The 27722-nt window shown below is 40.4% G+C and overlaps 1 protein-coding gene across 1 annotated transcript in view; it reads right to left on the bottom strand.

Moving 5' to 3' along the window:
- Positions 1-26699, bottom strand: part of LOC306845536 (adenylate kinase isoenzyme 5-like) — a 93860-nt gene extending 67161 nt beyond the window's left edge. The window contains exons 1-5 of the mRNA XM_079378406.1: positions 26425-26699; positions 25299-25485; positions 24734-24901; positions 22330-22502; positions 15260-15373 (exon numbers count right to left, since the gene is read on the bottom strand). Coding sequence (XP_079234532.1) covers positions 15260-15373; positions 22330-22502; positions 24734-24901; positions 25299-25485; positions 26425-26484 — 702 coding nt within the window. The 5' untranslated portion in view covers positions 26485-26699. The remainder of the gene's footprint in view (positions 1-15259; positions 15374-22329; positions 22503-24733; positions 24902-25298; positions 25486-26424) is intronic.
- Positions 26700-27722: the final 1023 nt, after the last annotated feature.

Genomic DNA, 27722 nt, shown 5'->3' with positions numbered 1-27722 from the left:
TTTTCATGCATGCATATTCATACTCGGACATTTTAGCTCTGTGTCTGTCAGTGATTGACGACTTACACATAAGTGTTCGACACTTGAGAAGGAGGCTGTCGGGTCTGCAACTTTATCGTCGAAGACAATATAGCGACCCTGATTTTCTCACGATAGCTACAATTACGTCGTGAGAAAACGGTTTTTAGGTTGAGATCAACAACTTTCGCTATGTCCAGATAACCACAAAACAAATTTCATTATGTCGAGATCACGAGAAAATTAAGTCGTGATAACGACAAAACAACTTTTGTTATGTCGAGATCACGAGAAAATTAAGTCGTGATAATGACAAAACAACTCGTTATGTCGTGATCACGAGAAAACAAGACAGAAAAATTATAATAATGCATGGCCGCTTAGAACTTCCATATATTTTAGATGTTATCAAGACTCTAATTTTTGTTCTGGTGATCTGATAAGTTATGTAAAATATTTTTACTTTTTTTTTTTTTTTGTCCTAACCATCTGCAATAACATAACATCAAATATCCCCATATTAGCTGTTGACTGTGACATGTCACACGGCATTTTCACACTAAAAATGCTGGAATTGAGTCTGGTTAGGACATAGTGTCACATTTAGTCTGCCAGTGTGACTGGTAGATAAGCAAAATTACCCACCACTGCTCAAAACTGCATATATTACATGCCAAACCTGCAAAAGAAAGTCAAGCAGATAATGTGAAATCATGAGTCCATTTCTGAGATATGCAGACAGTGTTGCAAATCTACTTTCTGGCAGCAACAAGTGCGTTCCTCACAGTTCTCTGCCTACGTTAAAGCACCTCTTAGATAATTGGTGTGAAATAAGGAAGGCTGGAAACAAGCGTGAGGGATGGAAAGAGACGGAGAGAGAGAGAGACGGAAGCATATCTGATTCTTGGTACTCATTAAATTTTACTGCTCATGTAGACAGACTGAACTCAGTGATCACATCCTTCGCAGTCTGGAAACCGCACTATGTGACATTTACAGGTGGTGACTTCCGCCATTTTCAAATCTGGACCAGCAATCCTGTGTTGATGTAAAACTTAAAGGTTAATTCGCGACCGACAGCAAGTGCGGTGAAGGGTAAGAGTTAGCCGTAACAGCTAACATACTACCTCCTAAACCCGCTGTCTTAGAAAATAGAAAAAGTGTGGGAACAAACTAATTAGCCATGATGAAACATGAAGGAAAAGGCTGTCATTTAGAAATGAAAGTGCATTGAAACCTGCAATTGAGAACTGTCACACGATTTCCTCTTAGCGAGGCTGACATTAGCTCCTTTTTGACAGGTTTACAGACATTAATATACACCTGTCATTGCACGAATCCCATCTGAGTCAAGTGGTTCCTGTCAAAAACACAGGGAATAGAGAATTTCAAGGATATGTTTGAGATCTAAAGTTTGTACGCAGACAAGTCACTCATGCAGATGTGAATCAACAGGGTGTGAAATATCGGTTCACAACCCATTCTCCCATCGCAGGTTGCCAAAACTGTCAGAGTTAGATATGTCTGTGATAATTTTCCATTAAAGCAACCACTTGAGAAAAGGAAGTATGATTAATTGAATTGAATTGACATTTGCTGCGCACTTCAAATATTGAAAGTGTACTTGCAGATAATATAATATTCTTCAAATAAAAGACCACTTAAGTGTACTTAAAAAGAACACACTTTCATGGCTGTTTCTTAAAACACCACTTTGCAATAATGTAAAATTACAAAGTTTGACTTTAAAGTACAATTTAAATCATAAGCATTTTTGTGCTTTCAATTAGACTTATTTTGAAGTGTTGACTACCATACTAATCACATAACATAATTTTAACCGTAGTGTTATAGCATTAGAAGTTGATATATATTAAGTACCAAATTGATATATATATTAAGTATTAAATTGCAACTTCATCATTACAAGAAATACATGACACACAGTGCATGTTTAGCTTTATCAGTCCACAGTCTACTTTAACCATATCTCAAAGACAACATAAGTTAAGTTCAATTAATTCCATTTAACATTAATTATGGCTATAAACATATTTAATTTAATTGTAAATAACATGAAGATCACTTTTTTACTTAGTAAAAAAAAGTAATTACTTAACCACACTGTTAGCGATTTCTGTAAATTACACAGTATTCAACTGTAATATGAACTGTACTTTACTGTAAAACAGTTACACAGTATGTTACTGTATTTTCAAGTTGCATTATGGGAAATATCCTCTTGGCGCCATTAAAATACAGTATTTTTCATTTACTGTAAATTCAAATACAGTGAAAAAAATGAGCGCGAAACCTGACCAATGACAGAAAGGCTTGTTCTTCTGCTCGGAGAAAGAAGAAAATGGACGACACACACACCTCGCAGCTGCAAATGTATGTCCAATATTATTGCTTTTTCATTCACTTACATGTTTTATGTCAGTGTAATTTTTGGGGGTTAGTTGTTGGTTTAATTGAAAAAAAAAAAAATAATAATAATAATAAAAAAAAACCACCGACTACGACACGACGCGCAGTTTCCTCACGGTGTTCGTATATTTTTCTTTTCTGTCCTTTTTTGTAGAGAGTTTCACCATGAAAGTGAGAACAAAAACAGGTCTCTGTCTTGGTTTTGACCACGTCGGTAGCAGGTGAGTTTTTATGTGAACTTGTATGAAATTGTTGGCCAACAAACTGAGCTTTCAATGGTACAACTGTGTAACGCTGTGTAATCGCTTATGTAAGTGTATAAATGTACAGCATGCATTTAATGCTAGCATGAAACCTGCAATGTTCGTCTTCAAACACTGTGGCGTCTCTTTGGAGATATTATGCATTTATTAATCGTCAAAGTGCGAACTTCAGTTCCCTTCCAGGAACGTCGAGCTGCGTCGGAGACGCTATGGGAACGCTCTCAGCGTCATTCCGCTCTGAACATCCTATGTCATCAGTCCAATAGAAGGGCGACGCGTCACGGGCGGGGTGACGTCACGACCAGGAAGTATATAAGCACGTGCGGCGGCGCCCGCGTTAGCTTTCTGTCATTCAGCAAGCGCTCTGTATGTTGTCAGTCCTATTCTCTGTTTGTGAGTCTTATTTAGTGTTGTCTGTCCTTTTTGAAGCTAGACATGCCTAAAAGCAAGACCAAGACAGGGGGCGATTCCAGATCGCGCTTCAGATTGTGTGTTACTCCTTGCCCACGCTACATTACTGGGGAGGACACACATAATCTGTGCGTGGTCTGCCTGGGTGCGGAGCATGCGGCAGCGGCTCTCGAGGGAGCCGACTGCCCGCATTGTGAGCGGCTCTCGCTGCGCACACTCCGCACCCGGAGGGCTCTCTTCGAGGAGAGAGCCTTTGTGAGCGTCCCACGCGGTGCTGGCCCCGCTTTTGCCGAGGCAGAGCGGCGGCTGCACTCGTGGGGCTCACAGGCTGATCTGGCTGGCGAGGGTGAGACGGGCATGTCCCTATCTCCCCCCGTATCCGCCAGATCTGGTGTCCCGTCTCTCGAGGAAGCAGTTCCTTCCTCCCGAGATGAGGACTCGACGCTTCGTCTCTCTTCCTCCGAGGAGGTTGGGACGGCGAGCGTCGATGAGGGTTCGCCGCCTCCGCCCCAGTATGAGGAGCTTTTAGAGGTGGTTACACGGGCAGTGGCCAAACTAGACATCAGTTGGCCCCCCGAGAAACTTCCTGTGCCGCGCGCTAGTTTACTCGATGAGCGTTTTCTGCGCGCGCGGCAGCCACCTCTGCGTAGGAGCCTCCCGTTTTTCCCCGATCTCCACATCGAGGTGTCGAGATCGTGGGCTAAACCATTCTCGTCCCGCCCGTTCGTCCCCGCGTCTCATTACTACGGTAATGTGCGGGAGCTGGACGTGCGCGGGTACAGAGCGATGCCCCGGGTCGAACAAACGCTCGCGAGCTATCTGTCACCCGCGGGGGCGTCAGCTCTGAAGGCTCCTACCCTGCCCACTAAGCCTCTGCGCACCACATCATCCTTAGTGGGCAGGGGGTATGCGGCAGCAGGTCAGGCCGGTGCGTGTCTGCACACTATGGCAGTGTTACAGGCGTACCAGGCCGAACTGCTGAGAGAGTTAGACGAGGGCGGTGATATTAGGCCAGAAGATATTTCAGAGCTTAGGAGAACCGCTGATCTTGCCCTCCGCGCCACCAAGGAGTCGGCCCATGCCATCGGCCGCTCCATGGCAGCTATGGTGGCGACGGAGAGGCATTTGTGGCTGACCCTGTCGGAGATAAAGGAGAAAGACAGGGTCTGCCTCATGGACGCCCCGCTTCAGCCTTCTGGTCTGTTTGGCGACTCCGTGAGTTCGGTTGTCAACAGATTCCAGGAGGCTCGCAAGCAGGCGGAGGCGTTTCAGCGGTTTCTCCCCCGCCGCTCTCTAACTCTTGTGGCTGCTGGGCGGGAGCAGTCCCCTCCGCATACCAGCTCCTCACACAGGGCTGCGCAGAAACAGAGCGTCGCCTCTCGCGCTCCCCCGCGGCGGAGCCGAGGGCAGCGGCGCTCTGTATCGAGGACCTCGAAGCCGAAGGCAGACCTGAGGGATGTCCTGGCGGCCAAGAGGTCCTCGACGAAGAAGTCCTGATGGGCGAGCCCCAGGACTACGGAGGGCGACCCCTACTGGGGTGGAGCGGCTTGCACCGCGGTACACGGTGACCGTCTCCCCTCGGTGCCCTCCGGGGATTTGTCTGTCAACCCTGCAGTTCCAGGGCACAGCAGGTCCCAGCGAGTGTTGCTCTCAGGTTACTCCGCCTGTGACGTTAGCGGGCCTGAGAAACTCGCCCCAGCCTCCAGATTACGCGTCTTGTCCCGGTACGCCGCATCGAGACAGCGGTCTGGCCGCTTCTCTGACACCAGAGGTCAGTCTCGAGAGACTGATTCCCTTAGTAGATCGTCTTGCAGCCTGGCAGCACCTGCCACACGTATCTCTTTGGGTCCTGCGGACGGTAGAGAGTGGTTACGCCATCCAGTTCGATGGGCCACCTCCGCCGTTCAACGGGGTTTGCGTGACCACGGTCCGCCCCGAGCAGGCTCTGGTCATGGAACAAGAGGTCGGCACTTTGCTGAGGAAGGAAGCCATCGAGTTGGTTCCGCCTCACGAAGTCCACGCCGGCTTCTACAGCCGGTACTTCATTGTTCCAAAGAAGGATGGGGGGCTGAGGCCCATATTGGATTTGCGCGTCCTGAACCGCTCAGTCAGAAAGCTGAAGTTCAAGATGCTCACTATCAGGCAGATTGTGTCTCAAATCAGGTCCGAGGACTGGTTTGTCACGATAGATCTCAAAGATGCCTACTTCCATATATCCATCCTTCCCCTTCACAGGAAGTTCCTGAGGTTCGCTTTCGGGGGCAAAGCGTATCAGTATCGGGTTCTTCCTTTCGGCCTAGCACTCTCACCCCGCACTTTCACCAAGTGTGTGGATGCGGCACTGGTCCCGTTGCGACTGCAGGGCATCCGCATACTCAATTATATCGACGATTGGTTGATTCTCGCTCAATCAGAGCAGTTGGCGGTTCGGCATCGAGATGTCATTCTCGCCCACATGAAAGAGTTGGGGTTAAGACTAAACGCCAAGAAGAGTGTGCTTTCTCCAGTTCAGAGAACCACTTATCTAGGCGTAGTGTGGGATTCGACCGCGATGCAGGCTCGTTTGACCCCTGCTCGGATCGAGTCGATCCGCACGGCAGTCAAGAGAGTGCGAGAAGGCCAGCCATTCACTGTCAAGCAGTTTCAGAGGCTGCTAGGGCTTATGGCAGCAGCGTCCAGCGTGATTCCTTCTGGCCTGCTGTACATGAGGCCCCTACAGTGGTGGCTCAAGAACAGGGGGGTCTCCTTGAGGGGAGACTCGCTCCGCGCTGTCAAAGTGTCACGCCGTGGTGTCCGTGCCTTAGACATGTGGAGAGATCCTCAGTTCTTGGTTCAGGGCCCGGTGCTGGGAGCTCCGTGTCGCCGCGTCTCGCTAGCGACGGACGCATCCCTCACCGACTGGGGTGCGGTCATGAGTGGCCACCCTGCCCGCGGTCTGTGGAGTGGTTGCCATCTAACGTGGCATATCAACAAGCTAGAGATCCTAGCTGTGTTCCGTGCGCTCAGGCACTTCCTCCCGGACCTAATAGATCAACACGTGCTGGTGCGCACCGACAGCACGACGGTGGTCTATTACATCAACCACCAAGGAGGTCTGTGTTCGCACCCCTTGTACAAGCTGGCACGCCAGATCCTTGTGTGGTCCCAGGGCAAGCTCAAATCACTGAGAGCTGTGCACATTCCTGGGCATCTCAATGTGGGAGCAGACGTTCTGTCGAGACAGGGGCTGAGGCCCGGGGAATGGATGCTTCACCCAGAGGTGGTGAAGCAGATCTGGAAGGTTTTTGGCCAGGCACAGGTGGACCTCTTCGCCACTCGAGAGTCAGCGCAATGTCCCCTCTGGTTCTCTCTAGCTCCGCCAGCTCCGCTGGGTCTGGACGCTATGGTACAGACGTGGCCGAGGCTGCGTCTGTACGCCTTCCCCCCGATCGCTCTGCTCCCGGGAGTTCTGGCGAGAGTGCGCCGGGACGCGGTCAGCCTACTGTTAGTAGCACCGTTCTGGCCGGGCCGAGTATGGTTCTCGGACCTGATTTCTCTCCTCGACGGCACCCCGTGGCCGGTGCCGATCAGGAGAGATCTCCTCTCACAAGCCGGGGGCGCCATCGTGCACCCCCGGCCGGAGCTATGGAAGCTGTGGGTATGGCCTCTGAGGGGGCGCAACTCATAGCTTCCGGTCTATCAACCGAGGTTGTCGAGACCCTCCTTCAATCCAGAGCTCCCTCCACGAGGAAACTGTACGCCTTGAAGTGGAAGCTTTTCACTTCTTGGTGCGGAGATCGCCAGCTTGACCCAGTCAACTGCCCGGTTGGTACAGTTCTGGAGTTCCTGCAGGCCCGTTTCTCCGCAGGGTTAACCCACTCCACTGTTAAGGTCTACGTGGCAGCTATCTCTTCGTACCACGCCCTTATCGGTGGCCACTCAGTGGGCAGACACCCCCTAGTTACACGTTTCCTCCGCGGTGCGCTGAGGCTGAGGCCTCCGGTACGATCACGGGTCCCCACGTGGGACCTAGCTGTGGTATTACAGGCTCTGAGTAGGGTGCCTTTTGAGCCTATAGAGGAGATAACAGACAGACTCCTCACGATCAAGACCGTCTTCCTGTTGGCCATCACCTCTCTGAGGAGGGTGGGTGACCTTCAGGCCCTATCTTCGGCCCCTTCTCATATTGACTTTGCGCCCGGTTTGGCCAAAGTGTTCCTCTATCCCCGTGCGGGGTATGTACCTAAGGTTCCGACGGTCATACCACAGCCGGTCGTGCTTCAGGCCTTCTGTCCTCCTCCCTTCAGGGAGCCCGACCAGGAAAAGCACCACTGTGTGTGCCCAGTGCGAGCACTGGGTGCATACATCCACAGAGCTGCCCTGTGGAGGAAGTCGGACCAGCTGCTGGTTTGCTTTGGTCCGCCTAAGAGGGGTCTTCCTGCTACGAAGCCCACTCTTAGCAGGTGGATTGTGGATGCTGTCAATACTGCTTACGAGGCCTCTGGGCTTGCCCATCCGTTGGGAGTCAGAGCGCACTCAACTAGAGGTATGGCGGCCTCCAAGGCCCTTTGGGCAGGCGTCTCTGTCCAAGACATCTGCGACGCTGCTGGTTGGTCCACGCCCCTGACATTCGCCAGGTTCTATGACCTCGACATTCGAGCCACTCCAGGCTCCTCTGTTCTCTCGTCCTGACATCAGGCAGGGACTTGTCAGTCTGGCGGCGTGGGCATAGCGTTCCCATAGCGTCTCCGACGCAGCTCGACGTTCCTGGAAGGGAACGAACCAGGTTACGTATGTAACCCAGGTTCCCTGAAGGGAACGAGAGCTGCGTCTCGAAGCCATACTTCCGGCATCCCTGCCAGCGCTTGCTTCATGACATGAAGCTAACGCGGGCGCCGCCGCACGTGCTTATATACTTCCTGGTCGTGACGTCACCCCGCCCGTGACGCGTCGCCCTTCTATTGGACTGATGACATAGGATGTTCAGAGCGGAATGACGCTGAGAGCGTTCCCATAGCGTCTCCGACGCAGCTCTCGTTCCCTTCAGGGAACCTGGGTTACATACGTAACCTGGTTCGGTTTCCGTGTATGCTTGCGCGTTGTTCTATATATAGCCTCTCCGCTCTTCAGTCGCACACGTAACGTTATCGCAAACACAGAACGCTTTAGATGGATTAGAGGGTTAGATGTCCCTTGTAGCCGATGTATGTGTTTTTCGTTTAAATATCTGACAACTGATGATTGCTATATAACTGACACTTAGAAAAAACGGTGTGTGTGTGTGTGTGTGTGCAGGTCATAACAACTCTGTCAGATGCAAACACCAGGCTTTGACTTCTTTCTACTCCAAGGCTGATCATGCTTGGTAAGATCTTTTAGTACATGATTTAGTGATGTTAAAGGGATGATTTTTAAAAATAAAATTGTCACACTTTATTCTTGGCTCTCTATATCTAACGTTCTACCTAACATCTCCTCAAATAAGTTTTGAATAACAAATTTCAACAATAATAACAAGTAAATGATAATAGAATTGTAATTTTTGGGTGAACTATCTCTTTGAACTAATGAGAAAGGCTCCAACATCTACACATTTTTACTGACACCAAAATCAAATGTGAAATGTTTTTGCAAAGCTATAAATAACACAATAATAATAAAAAAAACATGAACATAATAAATTATTAATATTTATTTAATTATTTTTTTAGGAGATTCAATTCTATGCAGCAAAAATGGATGCTGGCGATCGAAGGCAAAGTCTTCTTTCCTGTGATTGACCTACCAGATATGTCCCTTGCATTTGCTCTTCTCTTCGGGTGCTATTATGTTCATAACATCAAGTACCAAGTGGAAGCAGCCATTACTTTGGAGTTTATTCAGATGTAAGTACATCTTGCAATATGCTGTAATGTTAAGTAAACATTAAAGGGAAAAAGAAGAATGAAAGCCATGTACATCAGGGATGGCGTGAGGGTGAGTAAGTGATGAGAGAATTGAACAATCCCTTAAATGGAAAACCCACCCAAAAATGAAAATTGCCATCATTTACTCGCCCTCATGTCTTTCCAAACCTGTATGCACCTCCTTCTTCTGTGTAACACAAAATTAAGATATTTTGAAGAATGCTGGTGCCCAAACAGTTTCGGTTCCCATTGACTTTCATTGTATTTTTTTTTTCATATAATGGAGGTTAACAGGAACCAAAACGCCAACACTGGTCACCAACATTCTTCAAAATATCTTATTTTGTGTTCCACAGAAGAAGGAGGTGCATACAGGTTTGGAAAGACATGAGGGCAAATAAAGGATGACAGAATTAAAAAATTTCAGTGAACTATTCCTTTTTAAGAGATTGTTCACTCAAAAATGCTAATTCTCTCATCACTTACTCACCCTCATGCCATCCCAGATGTATATGGCTTTCATTATTATGTGGAACACAATCAGAGGTTTTTAGAAAAATGATCCAGCTCTGTAAGTCCATATAATGCAAGTGAATTGGTCCCTCTAAGTTGATGCTTCAAAAACCACACATAGAAATCACAACGCTATGTGACCCCAGTGGATGAATCAATGTCTTCTGACGCAAAACTATAGATATGTGTGAGAAAAATACAAATATTTTAAACATTTCAAATTATAAACCTTTGCTTCTGGCCAACTGTCAAACATGGGTTCATGAGTTCACGCTTGATGTAAATATCAGCTTATTGTGAAGCCTGACAAGCTTGTTGTGAATTTCAGCTGAGAAGTGATGAGAATGCATATAGGACCGTCACATCTTGTGTGAGTTTCCCAACGTGCTGACATTAACGTCAAACAAACACATGTAGGACACTTGCCCGGAAGCAGTGATTTAAAATTTGACATTTTTTAAATGGTTAAATTAAATTATTTAAAAAATTTCTCACACACCTATCATTTTGCTTCAGAGGACTTTTTTCCCCTAAAACTCTCCATTTGTGCTCCACAGAAGAAAGTCATATACATCTGGGATGACATGAGGGTGAGTAAATGTTGAAAGAGTTAAAATGTTTGGGTGGAGTGTCTGTATGTTACCGTCATGTCTTCTTGGCATGCATGCAGTAATGACAACTGACAATTTGAGTTTAAATAAAATGAACTGTGCTCTATTCTGTTTATGCTTCTAATGAATTCATAACAGACAGTTACAGAGTAACTTTTATTTATATACAGTAGGTGAGTAAGTGGAACTTCTTATCATTCTTATGATTTAATAAATCTTTTATGACATGTCAAAGACTAGACTTTTTTATGTCATGAAACAAAACGAAAATTAAAGACTTAGTTTTTATTTCACATTAGGAATGTGACATTTCAAATTCTCATATCACAATTCATTCTGAAGCTTTCATCATGGTATTGAATTAAGTTACAAAAAAGTCTTATCCTCCTATAACAGGTTCAATTAATTTTTATAATAAAAATAACTTTGATCTTTAAATACAATAAAATAATGCACAAAAATATTATAAAGTAAACATTTTATAAACTTATTAAACTTAATAAACAGATTAAAGTGCAAAAGAATTATAAAGAACAATCGGTAACACTTTACAATAAAGACCCATTAGTTAACCTTATAGTAGACCGGTAGATAGTAGATAGATCGGGGAGATAGACCAGTCAAGAAGGGCAGTGTTTTAACTGGTTGATGGAAAAGTAATCTTAAAATTTATTCTCCTAAAAATCTAAATTTGTAATAGAGTTATTCATAGTAATTTGAAGTGCCCACTTTTGGCCCACTATAACAATACCATGCATGTTCATTATTGTGACATAACATATTACCCAATATCAGCATGTCTATTTTCCATATGTTTACATTGAATGAAGAAAATAATATATTTTACTTTCCTCTCCTTAACATATCTTTCTAAGTTTTCATATCTTAAAACAGTTCAGGGATAGTTCACTCAAAACTGAAACTTCTGTCGTCATTTACTCACCCTCATGTTGTTACAAACACATAAGACTTCTGAAAATGAAGCAGAGTTTTATGGGTTTGTAATAACAAAAGGGTGAGTAAATGATGAACTAATGCTTTAAAAAATATTTACAAAGAAAATGAAATGGTCTAATGAATTATTTCTTTTATGTGAAGGTTCATTGCGAGGATCAATCCTGTCAACAGCAAGTGCTCTGCAAAATTCCTGATCAGCAAAAGAAATGCAAAGAAGAAACTCTGGCCTGAACCCTCATGTGTCCTCTTTCGTTTAGGAGTTTGTGGATTTCAGCAGGCAGCTTTGAAAAAATATAGTCCATGCTTCTTGTGTGTAACAAAAGTTTTGAGTCTTTTTGAAGATTCACTTTTGTCGCTATACACTATTATCATAGTAAGTTGTGCTTGGGATAAATTAGAATAGGATGTAATATATATAATAGTTTGTAACAATGTTTTGTTTGAGTCTTTACTGAATCTGTGAAAATATGAAAATGTTATTGCAAGGATTGGAATTGAACAATTAAAATAAATTAAAGTTACACAGTTGTCATTGCTTATTTTCATTTAAATCATTTAAATTTGATATATTTTTCTTGTATTGCAATATGTTACTGGAGAAAAGACCATATAATTACTGTATATTTTACAGTAAAAACGGTAAAAGTACAGTATACATACTGTAAATATATTTACAGCAAGTTAAATGGTACTGTAAATATTAATACAGTATATTTACTGTAAATTTAATTTACAGTAAGTTACTGGCAAACTGCTGCCAGTAAGTTACTGTAATTTCTACAGGAAATTTTTAACAGTGCAATTAAAAGGTTTTACAGTCTTTTACTTTTAAAATTATGATCATGTGTGTATGTTTGATTAAAATCAGCGCACACAAGTCATTCACAATTTAATGTACTTCAGTAGCAGTTGATTGGTTGTTTTAATAGCAGATATGGTTGCTCTTTTAACATGCAGCTTTCCAAATACAGGAAACTCATTTCTGTAGCGATTTAGTCCTCAAGTACCTGCATGGAAAACGTGCTTTGTAAATCTGGGTTATTTTAAACAGCATACTGAATCAGTTCGGATGAAAGACAGTGGCATGATGTCTCAGATGAGTTGGGCTTCAAAAGCAATCATTCCATAATTCACGAGTATTTTAGAACCTTCCCTGAATTTCTTTAAGCATATGTCTGACAGAGATAAATTATATTTAAAATATATTCTGTTTTTTATTTTTTTTATTTTACAAGGAACACACCACGTTATTCACTAAGTCCCTTTTAAAAGCTAAATAAGGCTTCAGCAGTGTAAACACAGTAACGGCAGTCTTGTCTTCGCAAATTACCCACTTGACCGTGAGAGTCTAGTCCATTATCTATTCCAATTCTGACTATTTATATTGCATCTTCAGTGCTGCTTTGTTTCAGAACACTCTGCAGTCGAGAGCGCTGTGACAAGCCCTGAATGCAATTGGAGATAAGCAAATTTGTTCACTAATGCTTCGAAGTTATTCATGCTGCAAGCTAGTCATGACAGAATTGGCAGAAGCTTCTGAAGCTAATAAACCTGGGCAGGTTGGCTGACAGTGATCTTCTTCTCCCATGCAACTCATCTACAGTACATGCTCTTATTCAAACATATTTATAGTACAGTATGTAATCCAACTTTAAAGGGTTAGTTCCCACAAAAATTAAAACTATGTCATTAATTACTCATCCTAATGTCTTTGCAAACCAGTAAGACCTTCGTTCATCTTTGGAAAACAAATTAAGATATTTTTTGATGAAATCTGAGAGCATTCTGAACCTCCATAGACAGCAATACAACTAAAATGTTCCCAGGCCAAGAAACGTAGTAAGGACATCTGTAAAATTGTCCATGTGACATAAGTCGTTCATAGTTTTTGTGCACAAAGAAAATAAAAATAAAGACTTTATTCAACAGTTCTACTCTGTTCTCCTGTTCTCTGCCATTATAGCCATTTTATTTTGGTAACACTTTATTTTAAAGTGTCCTTGTTACACGTTATACTATTATAATAACAATAAATTATGCATAATTACATGCAAGTAACCCTAATCCCTAACCATATACAGAGATGGGTAGATTACTTACAAATTTTAATCTGTTACTGATGCCAAATTAGTAATGTAGTACATAATCCATTAGCTACATCACACATTTAATGAGAATACTTTTGTCTTTCAAACACATAAAATGAAAAATCAATTTTCAAACACAAAGAAATCACATTATTTCTTATTTACATGTAATGTAGGGATTCCCAAACTTTTTTTTTATTTTTTCAGCCGATCCTGTTTCGCCTAATATATTTACTTGAAATACCCCCTGAGATTAATAAGGTAAATTAATAATCAAGTAACACATTAGCATGTTCACAGTTCACTGACGTTTGGTTAATGGCCACATGACATGCAGTAAGCAAATCAAATATTTAATCTTTTTTAGTAAGTGTTTTATTTTGATTGTTGTCATTTTAAAATTATTTATTTTGTTTTACATTTTTATGATTTAATTATTAGTTTTTCATTAAAACCCCCCTGAAGTTCCTTTCATGAACCCCAGTTTGGTATACATTGATGTTATGTAATTTTTAATGCACTTAATGTTGTTAATCACAACAAATAGAATTTCTCTTTATATTTTTATATCAATATGGTACAATATTATCCTATATAAATCCATTTGATAAACAAGTTAGGTCAAAAGTAATGTAAAAGCAATCAAAAAGTAGTTTTATTATATTACCTAAAATGTATAATGCATGGATGATGTTACAATTTGCAACTGTGATTAACCACATTATTTTAGAAATCTGAGTAAAACTGCACTAGCTAAATGATAGCCTGATTACTGCCAGACCTGTTGAATCAAGAAATCACTTAAACAGAACCTGTCTGACAAAGTGAAGCATGCTTAAAGAGCAGCACATCATGCCGCAATCTAAAGAAATTTAAGAACAGACGAGAAACAAAATAGTTGCGATTTGTCAGTGTGGAAAGGGTTATAAAGTCAGTTCTAAAGCTTTGGGACTCCAGCAAACCACCGCCAGAGCCATTATCCACAAATGGAGAAAACTTGGAACAGTGGTAAACCTTCCCAGAGTGACCAGCCTACCAAAATTACTCCAAGAGCACAACGACGACTCATCCAGGAGGTCATAAAAGAACCAAGAACAACATCTAAAGAACTGCAGGCCTCCCTTGCCTCAATTAAGGTTCATGATTCAACAATAAGAAAGAGACTGGGCAAAAACGGCATCCATGGGAGAGTTCCAAGGCAAAAGCCACTGCTGACCAAAAAGAACACAAAGGCTCGTTTCACATTTGCCAAAAAATATCCTGATTATCTCCAAGACTTTTGGGCAATTAACCTGTGGACTGATGAGACAAAAGTTGAACATTTGGAAGGTGTGTGTCCTGTTACATCTGGCGTAAAACCAACACAGTATTTCATAAAAAGTGTGATGCTCTGGGGCTGCTTTGCAGCTTCAGGACCTGGACAACTTGCCATAATTGATGGAACCATGAATTCTGCATTCTATCAGAAAATGTCCAGCCATCAGTTTGTGACCTCAAGCACACTTGGAATATGCAGCAGGACAATGATCCCTAACACACCAGAAAGTCCACCTCTAAATGGCTCAAGAATAAACTAAATTAGGCTTTTGGAGTGGCCAAGTCAAAGTCCAGACTTAAATCCGATTGAGATACTGTGGCATGACCTTAAACAGTCCATTCAAAAACCCTGCAATGCGGTTGAATTAAAACAATTCTGCAAAGACGAGTGGGCTAAAATTCCTCCACAGTGATGTGAAAGACGCATTGCTAGTTATCGCAAAAGCTTGATTGAAGTTGTTGCTGCAAAAGGTGGCACAACACCCTTTTCACATAGTACCAGGCAGGTTTGGACAGCTTTTTTCCCTTAATAAATGAGATTATTATTTCAAAACTGCATTTTCTATTTACTCGGGTTATCTGTGTGTAATATAAAAATTTGTTTGATGAAATTAATCATTCAAGTGTGACAAATATGCAAAAAAAACTATTTATAACAGGAAGGGGGCAAACATTTTTTCACACAACTGTATATGTTTTTTCCACATTAGAGGATCCACAAGGTATCAGTCTTGCTCTAGCAAGCACCACTAATAAAATGCACTCACCTGATCCTCAAAAGAAAGCGCTTGCCCCACATCTCGAGGAAAGCCATCTATAACTATACCGCTGGCCTCTGGAATCTTCATGATCTTCTGCTTGATCTCAGTTATGGTTGTTTCCTATTGGGCATGAATAACAAATACAGGTCAAAATAAAATATGTACAACATAAGATTTAACACAACAACCAAATGTACATAATTAATAAGTACATACTAAGAAGAAACAGCTAATTCAATGAAAAAACTATTGAATGTGAGATGTCACAGAGGATTCTGGGGATGTCAATTTACTGTATGTTTTTTTTCCACTGTAAATTGTAAGATGACTTGTTCTTTTTTATTTCCAAAACCACACATTTAACAGTATTTTACCGCAAAATCCCATGAAATGTCCCCTTAGAGCTAGCTCTATTATAACTGTTAAACAATTAATGGGTTTTTACCATAGCATTTTTACAGTTTTTTTGCTGTTACAATTATGATCACAATTATGAAATCAGCACATAAAAGTCACCGTCCAGTTACTGTACTTCAGCAGCAGTTGATTGGTTGTTTTAATAGCAGACATGGTTGCTCTTTTAAGCAGCTTTCCAAATACAGGAAACTCGTTTTTGTAGCAATTTAGTCCTCACAGATCAAGTACAATGAAAATGTGCTTTGTAATTCTGGACTATTTTAAACAGCATACTGAATCAGTTCGGATGAAAGACGGTGGCATGACATCTCGGATGAGTTGGGCTTCAAGAGCAATCATTACATAATTCACAAGAGTATTTTAGAACATTAACTGAATTACTTTAAGCATCTGTCTGACAAGGATGAATTATTTTTTTAAATATATATATATTTTTCTAATGGAAGAGGTAAGGCACTTTAAAATTAAACCATATAATTAAAAACCCACGCTCATAAACTTGGTGACATATTCCATTCTAGGTGATTTCTAGTGTAATTGAGGAGTGCAGTGGCATTTTCGGATAATTTCAATATTCCCAAGCACTGGAGGGAGAATATATTCAAGCATACCAAATTTAATGATATGGATGGCATCATTTACGACGGAGATCTAGCTCTAAAAATAACTCTTACATCAGACATCATTTGTTGCCCAGTATGGAATGCAATTTGTATGACCAAATGCTCTTTTTACGGTTTTTACCACTATCTGAAGCAATCCAGGCACGGATCAAAGCAGAGGACATTTTTAGAATGCAGATAGACCGCCAACCACAAACCAAACGTCAATGTCCAAAACACTTGTCTTGCTTCACATCCAGATCCAACAGCCGGTCTCCCTTATATGCAAAACTGTATGTGGTTTGATCAAGCTGATGATAAAATGAATGTGAGTTCAAAGAATAATGAACAAGTATTCATATGTTTTGAGGCAAATCAATCCAGCAGCAATTATGAATCAGTTGGATCTGCCACTGTTTTAAAGGCACATAGTTTCCAATGGAAATCTAATCGGGAACACCTAGTGAAATGCTTTAAAACAGTCATGTCATTCAATCTTTTTATTGAATTTTTTTGAACATGACTCACCCTTTCTGGTCTTTAGAATTAAAAATTAATGTCATTTTTTTGCTCAAACAAAAGAGGTATCTTGAAAAATGTCTGTGAGTTATGTGTTAATATAATAAAGGTCAGCAGTGTTTACTGCTATTTTGGACCCCACTGACTCTCATGAGCAAAAAGAGTTGAAGCTCCACAAAGTTTCATTTACATTACAGGAAAGCAGTTGGACTGACAAAGTCTTCTATTCAGCCTGTTGTGCACATGAATCAGCAATCAGCATTCAAGTGCATGATGCGAGTCTGTGCGCCATCAAAGGTAAACACACATTATATTTATTGCTTTGATGCACCATGTACACAAATGTCTAAATTCATCCATAACTGGCCTATAACGCAATGATGGCATAGAGTCAGGGTTTCTACTCAAAAGATCAAAGAAAATGTGATTCCTTAAAGAAAGATCCCTTTAAAGGGGTTATATCATACATTTTTACACTTATAGTTTTAGTTACAATAGAGTCCAAAGTCCAAAACAATATTGTTTACAATCACCAGTGTCCACCTTCAACTTAATTCAAATGAAACTAGGTTAAAAATAAGTTTTTGTGTGACAATAAAGTAACTGCCCGTAAGGTTTATGTGTGTGTGTGTGTGTGTGTGTGTGTATTTATATATATATATATGTATGTATACACACACACACACACACCCCGTGCATAATTATTAGGCATGCTGATATTCGGATGATATTTTTTTCCAAGCACATATTTTTTTCAAACCACACCAGTCTTAATAACCACTATTAATTTTGTATTTAATCATTTATAAACTATATATAATTGCCCATGAAGGCTGGAAGTGAAAAACTCCCTCTCTGAGAACCTGACAACTTGTAATTGTTCCAGGTAGGTTGCAGTTCTGGAAAATGGTTGTGCTGGAGACTAAATGGTTCCTGATGGTTTTACACCTAATTCTTCAAATTAATTCTTAATACTTTTGCAGTTAACGGGTCTTTTCTTCTCGACCTGTTTTTTCTGACCCGCTGTTCCAGTGAGTATTTTGCTGTCCAATGGTCATGTCTTAATGCTGCGATTTCTGTATTGTCATATATATATATATATATATATATATATATATATATATATATATATATATATATATATATGTGTGTGTGTGTGTGGGGGGTGGGGGGGTGGGGGGTGCACAGGATTATATATCCTGGTGGGGACCTGAATACACACAAACTCATGGGGACTCGTGTCATGGTGGGGACCTAAATTGAGGGCCCCATGGGTACAAAAGCTTATAAATCATATCAATCCATTAACTAATGCATCAACTAATGTAATCTTACTGCAAAATGTTACTGAGATGTGAATAGAAATGAAGAAAGGGGTAGAAAATAAATGGCCCAGAGAGACACATCTTGTTATTGTTGTCTTTTTCACACTGAGACAGCATAATAAAAAGAAAAAATCAGGAACCAGCGGCACAGTGCTTGTAAAGACTGAAAGTTGGCGATTAAAAATACGATGTCACAGAAAATTCACAACCCAGTCCATCAAAATGATGGATGACAATTACTCATAGCGCAACGTCTAAAAGCATCTATCATTACTTCCTGCCTATTGCTTTACTGAGAGTAGATGGGCAAAGTTGCTGAACACTAAATAGGCATGTGTTTGGTCAGATGTTCAGAACAATCTGATTTGGCAGCTTAGTTTCAATAGATTTTTGCACTAGAGGACATTTTGAGTTTTGAAAAAAAGCTTTCTCATAATACAATCCATATGTCTGATTTGTACAGGTGTATTTTATGACACAGAGATGTTTACTTCCATACATTCCCGTTTACAGTCTGGGAAAAATCTCCTTTGCATCTCTAATTCAGGCAGTCATTAGTAGAAGGTGACTTTATTTCTCTGACAGTGTCAGTAAGATCGACTCGAGCTGTGTCTCAGTACAATGCTGCATTTAATGCAGCTAAGGATTAAATGACGAGGGTTGGTCATTTCATTTTACCCTCTAGTCAATAATCTTTGCAGATAGACTGCCTCTTCTAAAAATGTACAAAGCATTTATGGAGTTCTTCAGGGAATCAACACCCAGTAGGGGCTCTTATCTTCAGTTTCTCTTTCAAAAGCCTCCTCGCTAAAATGCGGTGCCCTCATTTCCAGCGCTACACTTCTGTGCTCAGTTCTCAAATGGAAAGTTAATACGCAGGAAAGGGAGTGTGGTTGCATTGTTATAGGGACGGAATTTAGGAAGTGGTCTTATTGTTAGGTCTGGTAATATATACAGACCAAAGAAACGCAGCAAGTACGCAGTGAGTTACTTTCACCAAATTGAATGAGATTGCCACTTCAATAACAGACATGTTTATTTGTAAAAAGTAAGAAATAAACTAAGGAAATCGCTAATCTGGAGCCATGATAAAAGATATACAAGCTATGTTACATCCAAACCAACATGAGTGATAACCTTTAACCCTTACTTTTGATTCAAAATGTATTTAACAGTCCTCTTGAAATTGTTTTATCTGTGATAAATTCAGCATGGCTAAAACACTATTATTCAAAATCTTAGAAAAGCTTTCATAGCATACATATTTGTTGTAGTTTGATTTCCATACAGTACCTGGAAATACAACAGTCTACTGCAGTGGGCCATCTATTAATGGATACATTGGGTTGTTGAAGAATTTAAGCAGTTTCAGCAGCACCCTGTGTTGTGACATGCTGTAATTTATCTAAAACTATTTTCAACAACATTTTTCAACTTTGTCTATAATTATTCTACAGGCAACTCATGATCTTATATTAATTGAAAGGCTACACAGAATATTTGTGCTTTGTAAATTTATTTGCAGCACCAGAGGTGTCACGTGTATATTCAGTTTTGGTCTGTTTCGGTTTTCTGTTCCCGTTTGCCTTCCTAAGTTTCCTAGTTATTTGCTATAGTTACTAATATACCCACACACCTGTTTCAGTTCCTCTTTGATTACATTCCCTTTGCATTTAAGCCCTTGGTTTCCCTCTGTTCCTTGCCAGTTATTGTTTATGCTATGCCGAGTGTTACGTAACGTGCTCCAGGGAAGACAAGAAATGGGGAGTTCAGTGAAAATAGGTCTTTTAATGATCATGAGATTTCAAAATATAAAGCAACCAATAGCAACATAACGTTAAGACTCGACAACACTAGACATAAAACTGAATGCTTATAAAGCAAACGGAAACAAAAGAGTAACTGAGATAATTAACGCAAGACAGGTTAACAGGATGAACGATGATTAACTAATGACAGGAAACAGACCAAATAAGGACAAACAGGAACTAAACAGAAACCAAACCGTGACAGATATTGCGGATGCCCTGGAGGCCGGATCAGGCGATTCAGGAGGCCAAGGCGGATCAGGGCGCTTGGGAGGTCATGGCGGATCAGGGGACTCCGGAAGTTCTCCTCTGGGAGCCATTGAGGAGGAGTGGGCTCTGTGGGGCGCTCTGGAGGAGCGGGCACTAGAGGGTGCTCTGACGGCACGGTCACTTGGAGGCACTCTGGCGGCGCGGAGTCTTGGGGGCGCTCTGGAAGCGCGGACTCTTGGGGGCACTCTGGAAGCGCGGAGCTGGACGGGACCAGAGGAGACATAGGAGGGCGCTCTGGAAGCGCGGCCACTTGGGGGCGCTTGGGCAGCGCAGAGCTGGACGGGACCAGCGGAGACATACAAGGGCGCTCTGGAAGCGCAGACACTTGAGGGCGCTCTGGAGGCACGGAGTTGGACGGGACCAGCGGGGACATAAGAGGACTGGACGGGACCAGCGGAGACTCAGGAGAGCACTTGTGAGGAACGGGCATTGGAGGGCACTTGTGAGGAGCAGGTACTGGAGGGCATTTGCGAGGAGCAGGCACTGGAGGGCACTTGCGAGGCACAGACTCTTGGGGGCACTCAGGCAGCGCTAATTCCTGGGGGCGCTCAGAAATTGCTAATTCCTGGGGGCGCTCTGTCAGCATAGGTACAGGAGGGACTGGCCCTGGAAAAGCGGGCACTGGAGAGACTGGCCCTGGAGTAGTGGGCACTGGAGGGACTGGCTCTGGAGAAGCGAGCACTGGGGAATGCTGACTAGGAGCGGGTACTGGAAAGCGCTGGCGTGGAGCAGGTACAGGAGGGCGCTGTTAAGGAGCGGGTTCTGGGGAGAGGACAGGAGCCAGGAACTCAGGGGGCATCACTGTATCCAGAAGCTCCAAGTTAAGAATCGGCAGGTTTGGGAGAGCCACGGCAGCGGTGTAAACTTTGCCGCGGTCGGCGGCACACTCACACTCGGCGGAACCATCATCGTCGCGGGCGGGGGAAGCAGGCTGATGATCCCCGGAGCTCCCTTGCGGGGAATCAAAATCAGCCGCCTCCTCATCTTCTGTGTCGGTCGAATCTTCTGTTATGTAACGTGCTCCAGGGAAGGCAGGAAACGGGGAGTTCAGTGAAGAAAGTTCTTTTAATGATCATAAGATTTCAAAATATAAAGCAACCAATAGCAACATAACGTTAAGACTCGACAACACAACAAACTGAATGCTTATAAAGCAAACAGAAACAAAGGAGTAAACGAGATAATTAACACAAGACAGGTAAACAGGATGAATAATTATTAACTAATGACAGGAAACAGACCAAATAAGGACAAACAGGAACTAAACAGAAACCAAACCGTGACACCGAGTTCATACTGCACTATTTTCCCTCAACGACAAGTTTTGCTAAATCAGCAAAAAATGCATGAAACTGAATGAAAATCGATGCTTGTTCACGTGAATAACAATCACGCATCAAATGGTGATGTTAAAAAATCATGAATATAGACATGTTCATGTCAACTACCTTTAATTTGTTAATTGTTCATTTCAGTAGGAATTTCCAATCAGCGGTACTTATGATTATTTTTAAGACTATTTAAAAAAAATAATGATGCCACTTTACATTGGACGTTTAATTAAGCATAATTATAATATTGAGCACTGGTATATGATTATACGAATGTAGCCTATAGTACAGTACATACAGCAATCCATCAAATACCACAGATATTGGTACAATTTACAATCAGGCAGATCCTAAATTTACTATAATAATTTTTGTAGGTTGATTTAAAAAGGACATGAAGAGTTCATTTGCAACTCCGTTTTTAACTATTTTCAAACTGCATTTGGGTTATTTTGATTTGATAAAAATAACTGAAAAATACAGTTAAATGACATAATAAAACACGAATAAAAATTTTTTTCTTTAAAAAAAACGAAAAAAAAAACGAGTTATGTGTTTTTGTAAATAAACTCTTCACATATTCTTTGGTTACTTAAAAAATTTAATTATGTTAATCACATAATCTAATATGTTAATAAATATATTTGTGTATGTGTTGAAAGTTGAAGTAACAGTAAATGTTATGTGCATTTGATCACTGTCTATACATAGATAAACTTGCATTTGTAATTCTTGTCCTATTTATTGACATATGTATTTTTTGACCTTTATATTCATCCTTACATCCTGTCTTCATTTACATACCTGTGGTGCCAGTTCCCCATTGGTAATGATCCTGGCAATCAGACTCCATTTCCTGTTGCTAGTGGCGTTATGGATCATCTTCTTCCTGAGTAGCTCACCCACTGAGACATATTCAAAGCCATAACGCTCGGCAATCTTCAGACACTGTGTACCTTTACCGCTGCCTGGGCCACCTGTTTGTACAGATAGTGGCAAGACTTATGAAGCCATACTGACTCACTCGCAGACACCCACATATATGCAGACACTCCAGAAAAGCACCTGCCAAGAGTAAATGTAGCCATATGCAATATGCTGTCATATTCAGACCAATAGCACAATTTCATTGATTTTGTGTAACATTTCAGTAAAGACGTTAATGTCGAGTAATTAAAATTGTAGACAATCTATTTGTGCTCTGTAAAAGAAAATAGTTTCAAAAATAGACAAAGCTGAGTTAATCATCTCCGGTTGTTACGTTCCAGAATGAATCAGTGGTTTGAACAAATTGGTTGAGTTAATAATTCAGTGACTCACTTATACAGAAAGTCAATTGTTTTGTTCCTGAACAAAATTTGAATGAATCTGATGAATGAACAATTAAATGACTCACTCATACAACAATCAATTTTGTTCCCGAATGAAGATTTAATGAATCTGTTGAATGAATGACTCAATGACACATTCATAGACAGTTACTTATCGCCACCTATAGGCAAAACAATTTAACCTGCAGAAAAGTGGAGTGAACAAAACAATACACAGCCTGAGTGCTGTTGAACTATTAATCATCAAATTCTAGGGCTAGAACTAATTGCTGTATAATAATAAATATGAATAAACATCCCATATTAAAATATTGTACCTACACCAATGCATATTATGGACTGAATGTCCAACAAACTACAGGCATTGGTTATCAGTATCAGTTTCTGCCACGGAAATACATACAGCATAAGCTGACCATTACAAGAAACAGAACTAAAACCCCTGAAAATTTCCACAAACAAAATAGAAAGCCGTGCAGTGATGGAAAACAATTACTGAGGTACAGCTAATATCTCAATAAGATAATACTGCAAGTGGGTGGTCACTTGACTGATGGCATACGCACATTATTTGCTTGTGGGTCACATTTAGCACATATTAGGTTTCCCTCGCAAATTACTTCAGTCAACTTAAAGAGACGTGCACGCAGTTCAGGGAAGTCTGATTAAACAGGAGGGAAATGTACAGCTATCAGATAGCTCTGTCTGAACTATTAGCATCCCTAGTACTCAGCATCCCTGTTTACAGCAGGTATCCATCTCAAATGCATCCCAAGTGAACACATGTAATTGGATTTTGATGAGAGGATGGTCTCTGATAATTTATTATTTCAGTATGTCACTGTCTACTGATCAGGAAAGTCAATACTGTTGCTTTCAAATATAGCTTACTTTAAACCACAAACACAATAATTTGAACTGAATGCTCAGTTATTTTAGTATTTACTGTATGTGCGTTAAATTAACAATGAATATTAATTTTTAAATTCTGTCTAATAGAAATAAGCCTATAATTATCTTCATGTTATGGCCAAAATTATTTTTTGTATTATTTACTTAATAAATGTAAAATAAAATTAACCTTTGCAAGAAAAGTTTGGCATTACAACATTTAAACACCTAAATAAATAAAGTTGGATTTTTATTTTGAATTTTCAAATCTTTATTGTCTTTATCTAACTTTATTTAATGTAACTATAAGCGAGTGTTAGATAATGACAATGGTAATAGAAATGCAAAAATATGGTAGGTGAGCATGCATAATTAAATATTCTACATTAGCCAATATTGTAAATTTAAAACACTTTATTTATTCGTTTCTGTATCACTTTAAAGTCACACGTAATTTGTTTAAAAAAACTTGTTCTGAATAATAATAACAGACGGGTGGGAGTGAGTGGGAGTGACTTCTGTTTTTCTGTCATCTATTATTTTATTAAATGCACTAATCAAAAGTTTTGTATCGTTAAGATTTTTTCAGTTTTTTTTTTTTTAATCTCACCAAGGCTGTATTTATTTGATCAAAAATACAGTAAAACAGTAATATTGTCAAATATTATTACAATTTAAAGTAATAAATGCATCCTAATATGCCTATTTGGTGTTTCTTATTATTATCATTATCAAAATGATAAATTTTAGTGGAAAATGTGATAAATTTTTTTCAGGATTCTTTGATGAATAGAAAGTTCAAAAGAAAAGAATATATTTAGAATATTAAAATATTTTGAATATAAGAGTAATAATTTCTTAAAGTAAAAAGAATTGCATAGTAGTGTACTATTTTCATACAAATTCAAGCATAAAACAGATTCAAGGCTGGAGTTTCTCTCAATTAGTCAGGTAAATGTGATGATGTACCCAGTTGTTGGGCTTACCTATAATGAGGATGACTTTGGGTCTGGGTCTAGATGGGTCAAACACTTCATATTCCTCTATGAGCTCCGCTGTCTCAGACAAGTCTGAGTCACTCTCTATGGAAAACTGGTTGATGGGTGGGAGGCGTTCATATCTCCGATAGGGGAAATTGGGACTGTCCGGGAGAACTGCATGGAAGAATGCAAATAGTTAGTCATCATGAGAGCTTCTGATATCCTCAACCATAATTGGCAAATAGATTACAGGAAATCCCATGAAGGTATATCATTGGAAAAATAGGTTTTGTTTAGAGGAAAAACTCACTATGTTTTACTCTACAGGTACTTTGCATTCATTTGCCTTTTTGTATTGCCTCAAGGTGGGTAGAACAATGTTGCCCAGCGCAAAGAAAGGAAAACCCCTACCGATGGTTGCCATGCTCTAACAACACCCAAATAATGAATAATGAGCCTGCTGTGCAATACACATCAGCACAGCAGTCTGTGGCCAGCTCTAGTTTGCATGAATTTCAGCATCGCCTAGAATTTGGAGTTGCGTTGGCTGATGACAACACCTCCTACTCACCATTGCGGAAAAAAGATCGGCGTGACTGCCCACCATTGAGAGGCGGTAACGACTTCTTCTCCTGTCCGACGAACGTGTCCCACCGAACTTTGTCAGTCCCACCGAGCTCCCTCACCTTCTTAAGGCAGGTCTCTAGATAGTCTATGGGGTCATCCGGTCGGTAGCACATCAAACCAGTCAGCAGACTCTGGGAAACCAGTGACAGATCATTCATCATTTAAAATTGCTTTACAGCTTTAGCAGCATTTTGTTCAATCTTTTATAATTGTGCATGATCATTTTATGAGCCCCTTTAGTGACTACATGGAACACACTTATAAAAATGCATTTGTTACACCACAGGACAGTTTAAAATGAACTAGCGAAGGCAAAAGATGATTAAAATGGTGCAAAACAAACTATGAAGAATGACAGCTCCTAAATATACACATATTTCATGCAAGTACCCTAATCTAAATCATCACCATCATCCTCATCGCATGCCTAGGACATTCCAACCCAAGTTTGACCAAACTCTCCAAGCAGTAGGGGATTTTTGCCATAGGTTTCATATAAGTGCCCCCCTGGGACAGCACCAACAGTTTAAAAGAGAGGTATTGACTCTAGACTTATACTGTTCACAATACAACAGTAAAATAATAAGAATAATAGGTCACTGTAAAACTGACTTGAAAACAGTCATTAAATACATGTCCTGGTATTTCTTATCACACTTGACTCTGATAAGCATGTGTAGGCTTCTGACAGCACGCCTACCATAATAAACAACGATGGACAATCAGCGATGTTGACTCAGACACGAACGACATTTTTAGCGTTGTGCGTAAAAACGCACTCACACTAGCAACTATAACCACATAAATAGCCTATCCCTCGATCATTTCCATATAATCTAATCCAGTGCAACACTCAACAACTCACTTTGCATTATTTACAACATGCAGTAGCCTACCCTACATGCACGTATCTTTAAATGAACCTCTTTATTATGAATCATGAACTTTAATCTTGACAATTTTTTATTTATTTATTTTCATAACTGTATAGCCTATCGAACCAACAGCTGATGTGGAAACATCTTCTTTAGGATTTAACAGAACAAAAGTTCACACACGTAAATGCTCACCTCAAACAGTTGAGGTATCTCTCTTCTGGAGAGATATTCCTTCGCGTCGTTGGTGTTCATATCTGTTTCGGGAAAACTATCGATCCTGTTGCGTTGAGTGTAGGATGTATTCTGTTGCAGGTTCACGAATCCGTGATGTTGATGCGATCTTAACACATTCTCCGAGTGTCTACTAAACTAGGTGGATAAAGACAGCTACACTCTCAGTTAACCGTTGCGCCTGTTACATGCTGCTTCCAAGCTCTCCTCTAGTCTTGCTCTTGGTATCTCTCTTCAGTGTTTGAAACCGCAAACACAGCGCGATACACCTGCGCGCTGATCGACTGGCTCAAGTGTGTGTGTTTGGCCAGCTGATGCGCGCGTCCTGACGACTGATGCGCGTCTCTGGAGTTCAGAACTAGAAGCATACTGTCTCTGAAAATCACTTTTAGATTTAGCCATTTAGGTAAACATTCATATAATCTGAATCCATATTAAATCTTGAATACATCTCTGTGCGAACATATTAATATTAAAAAATATATATTTTTTGAATTTTTGAAAGTGTTAGCCTAATATACGTTTCATTGAATGAGTCAATTATATTTTGATAATATTTTACAGCATGTAATGTATACTATAATGCACAATAATGAAAAATGCATATAGGCTATTGTATAATATAGCCTAATAAATGCATTTTATAATGATGTACATTGTATTTATATACAATATTTGATGTACTGTGTTGTATGATATGTGTGTGAGATGACAAATTTCAGTAAAGTATATTCTATTCTATTCTATTCTATTCTATTCTATATAAATGGTTAAAATATTTTTATATAATTATACTAATAGTAATAGTAATAATATTAGCCTAATAAGGCTCTTATTTATATGTTTTTTTTTGTTGGTATTTTTGGTTTATGATATTATTGCCACATCAAAATGGTTTCCTGCAGGTTAGTTACACCACCCTTTGTATTGATTTGGCAGACACAATTTTGTCAGATATCAATATTTACTGCTTGTTTTAAATGAATGCTAATAATTTTGAGAGAGAAAAAAAATATTAATGCCAAAATTATTAAAAAAAATAATAATTTTAGCCTTTTTATCTGTCAATTTTTTCTTTCTACAATCTTTGACAGTTTTCCCAACTATACATTTTTAAAGCCCCAAAAGAATAGACAGACAGACAGAGAAATCCTACATTAGCCTATATATAGTATATACTAGCCCAGGCATCCTCAAATCTGGCCCACTCCTGCAGAGTTTAGCTCTAACCCTAATCAAACACACCTGAGCATGCTAAT

This window comes from Barbus barbus, assembly GCF_936440315.1.
Source record: "Barbus barbus genome assembly, chromosome: 26".
NCBI lineage: Eukaryota > Metazoa > Chordata > Actinopteri > Cypriniformes > Cyprinidae > Barbus > Barbus barbus.
Note: the sequence above shows the minus strand (reverse complement) of the source record. Positions and strands in the feature narration are given on the sequence as shown.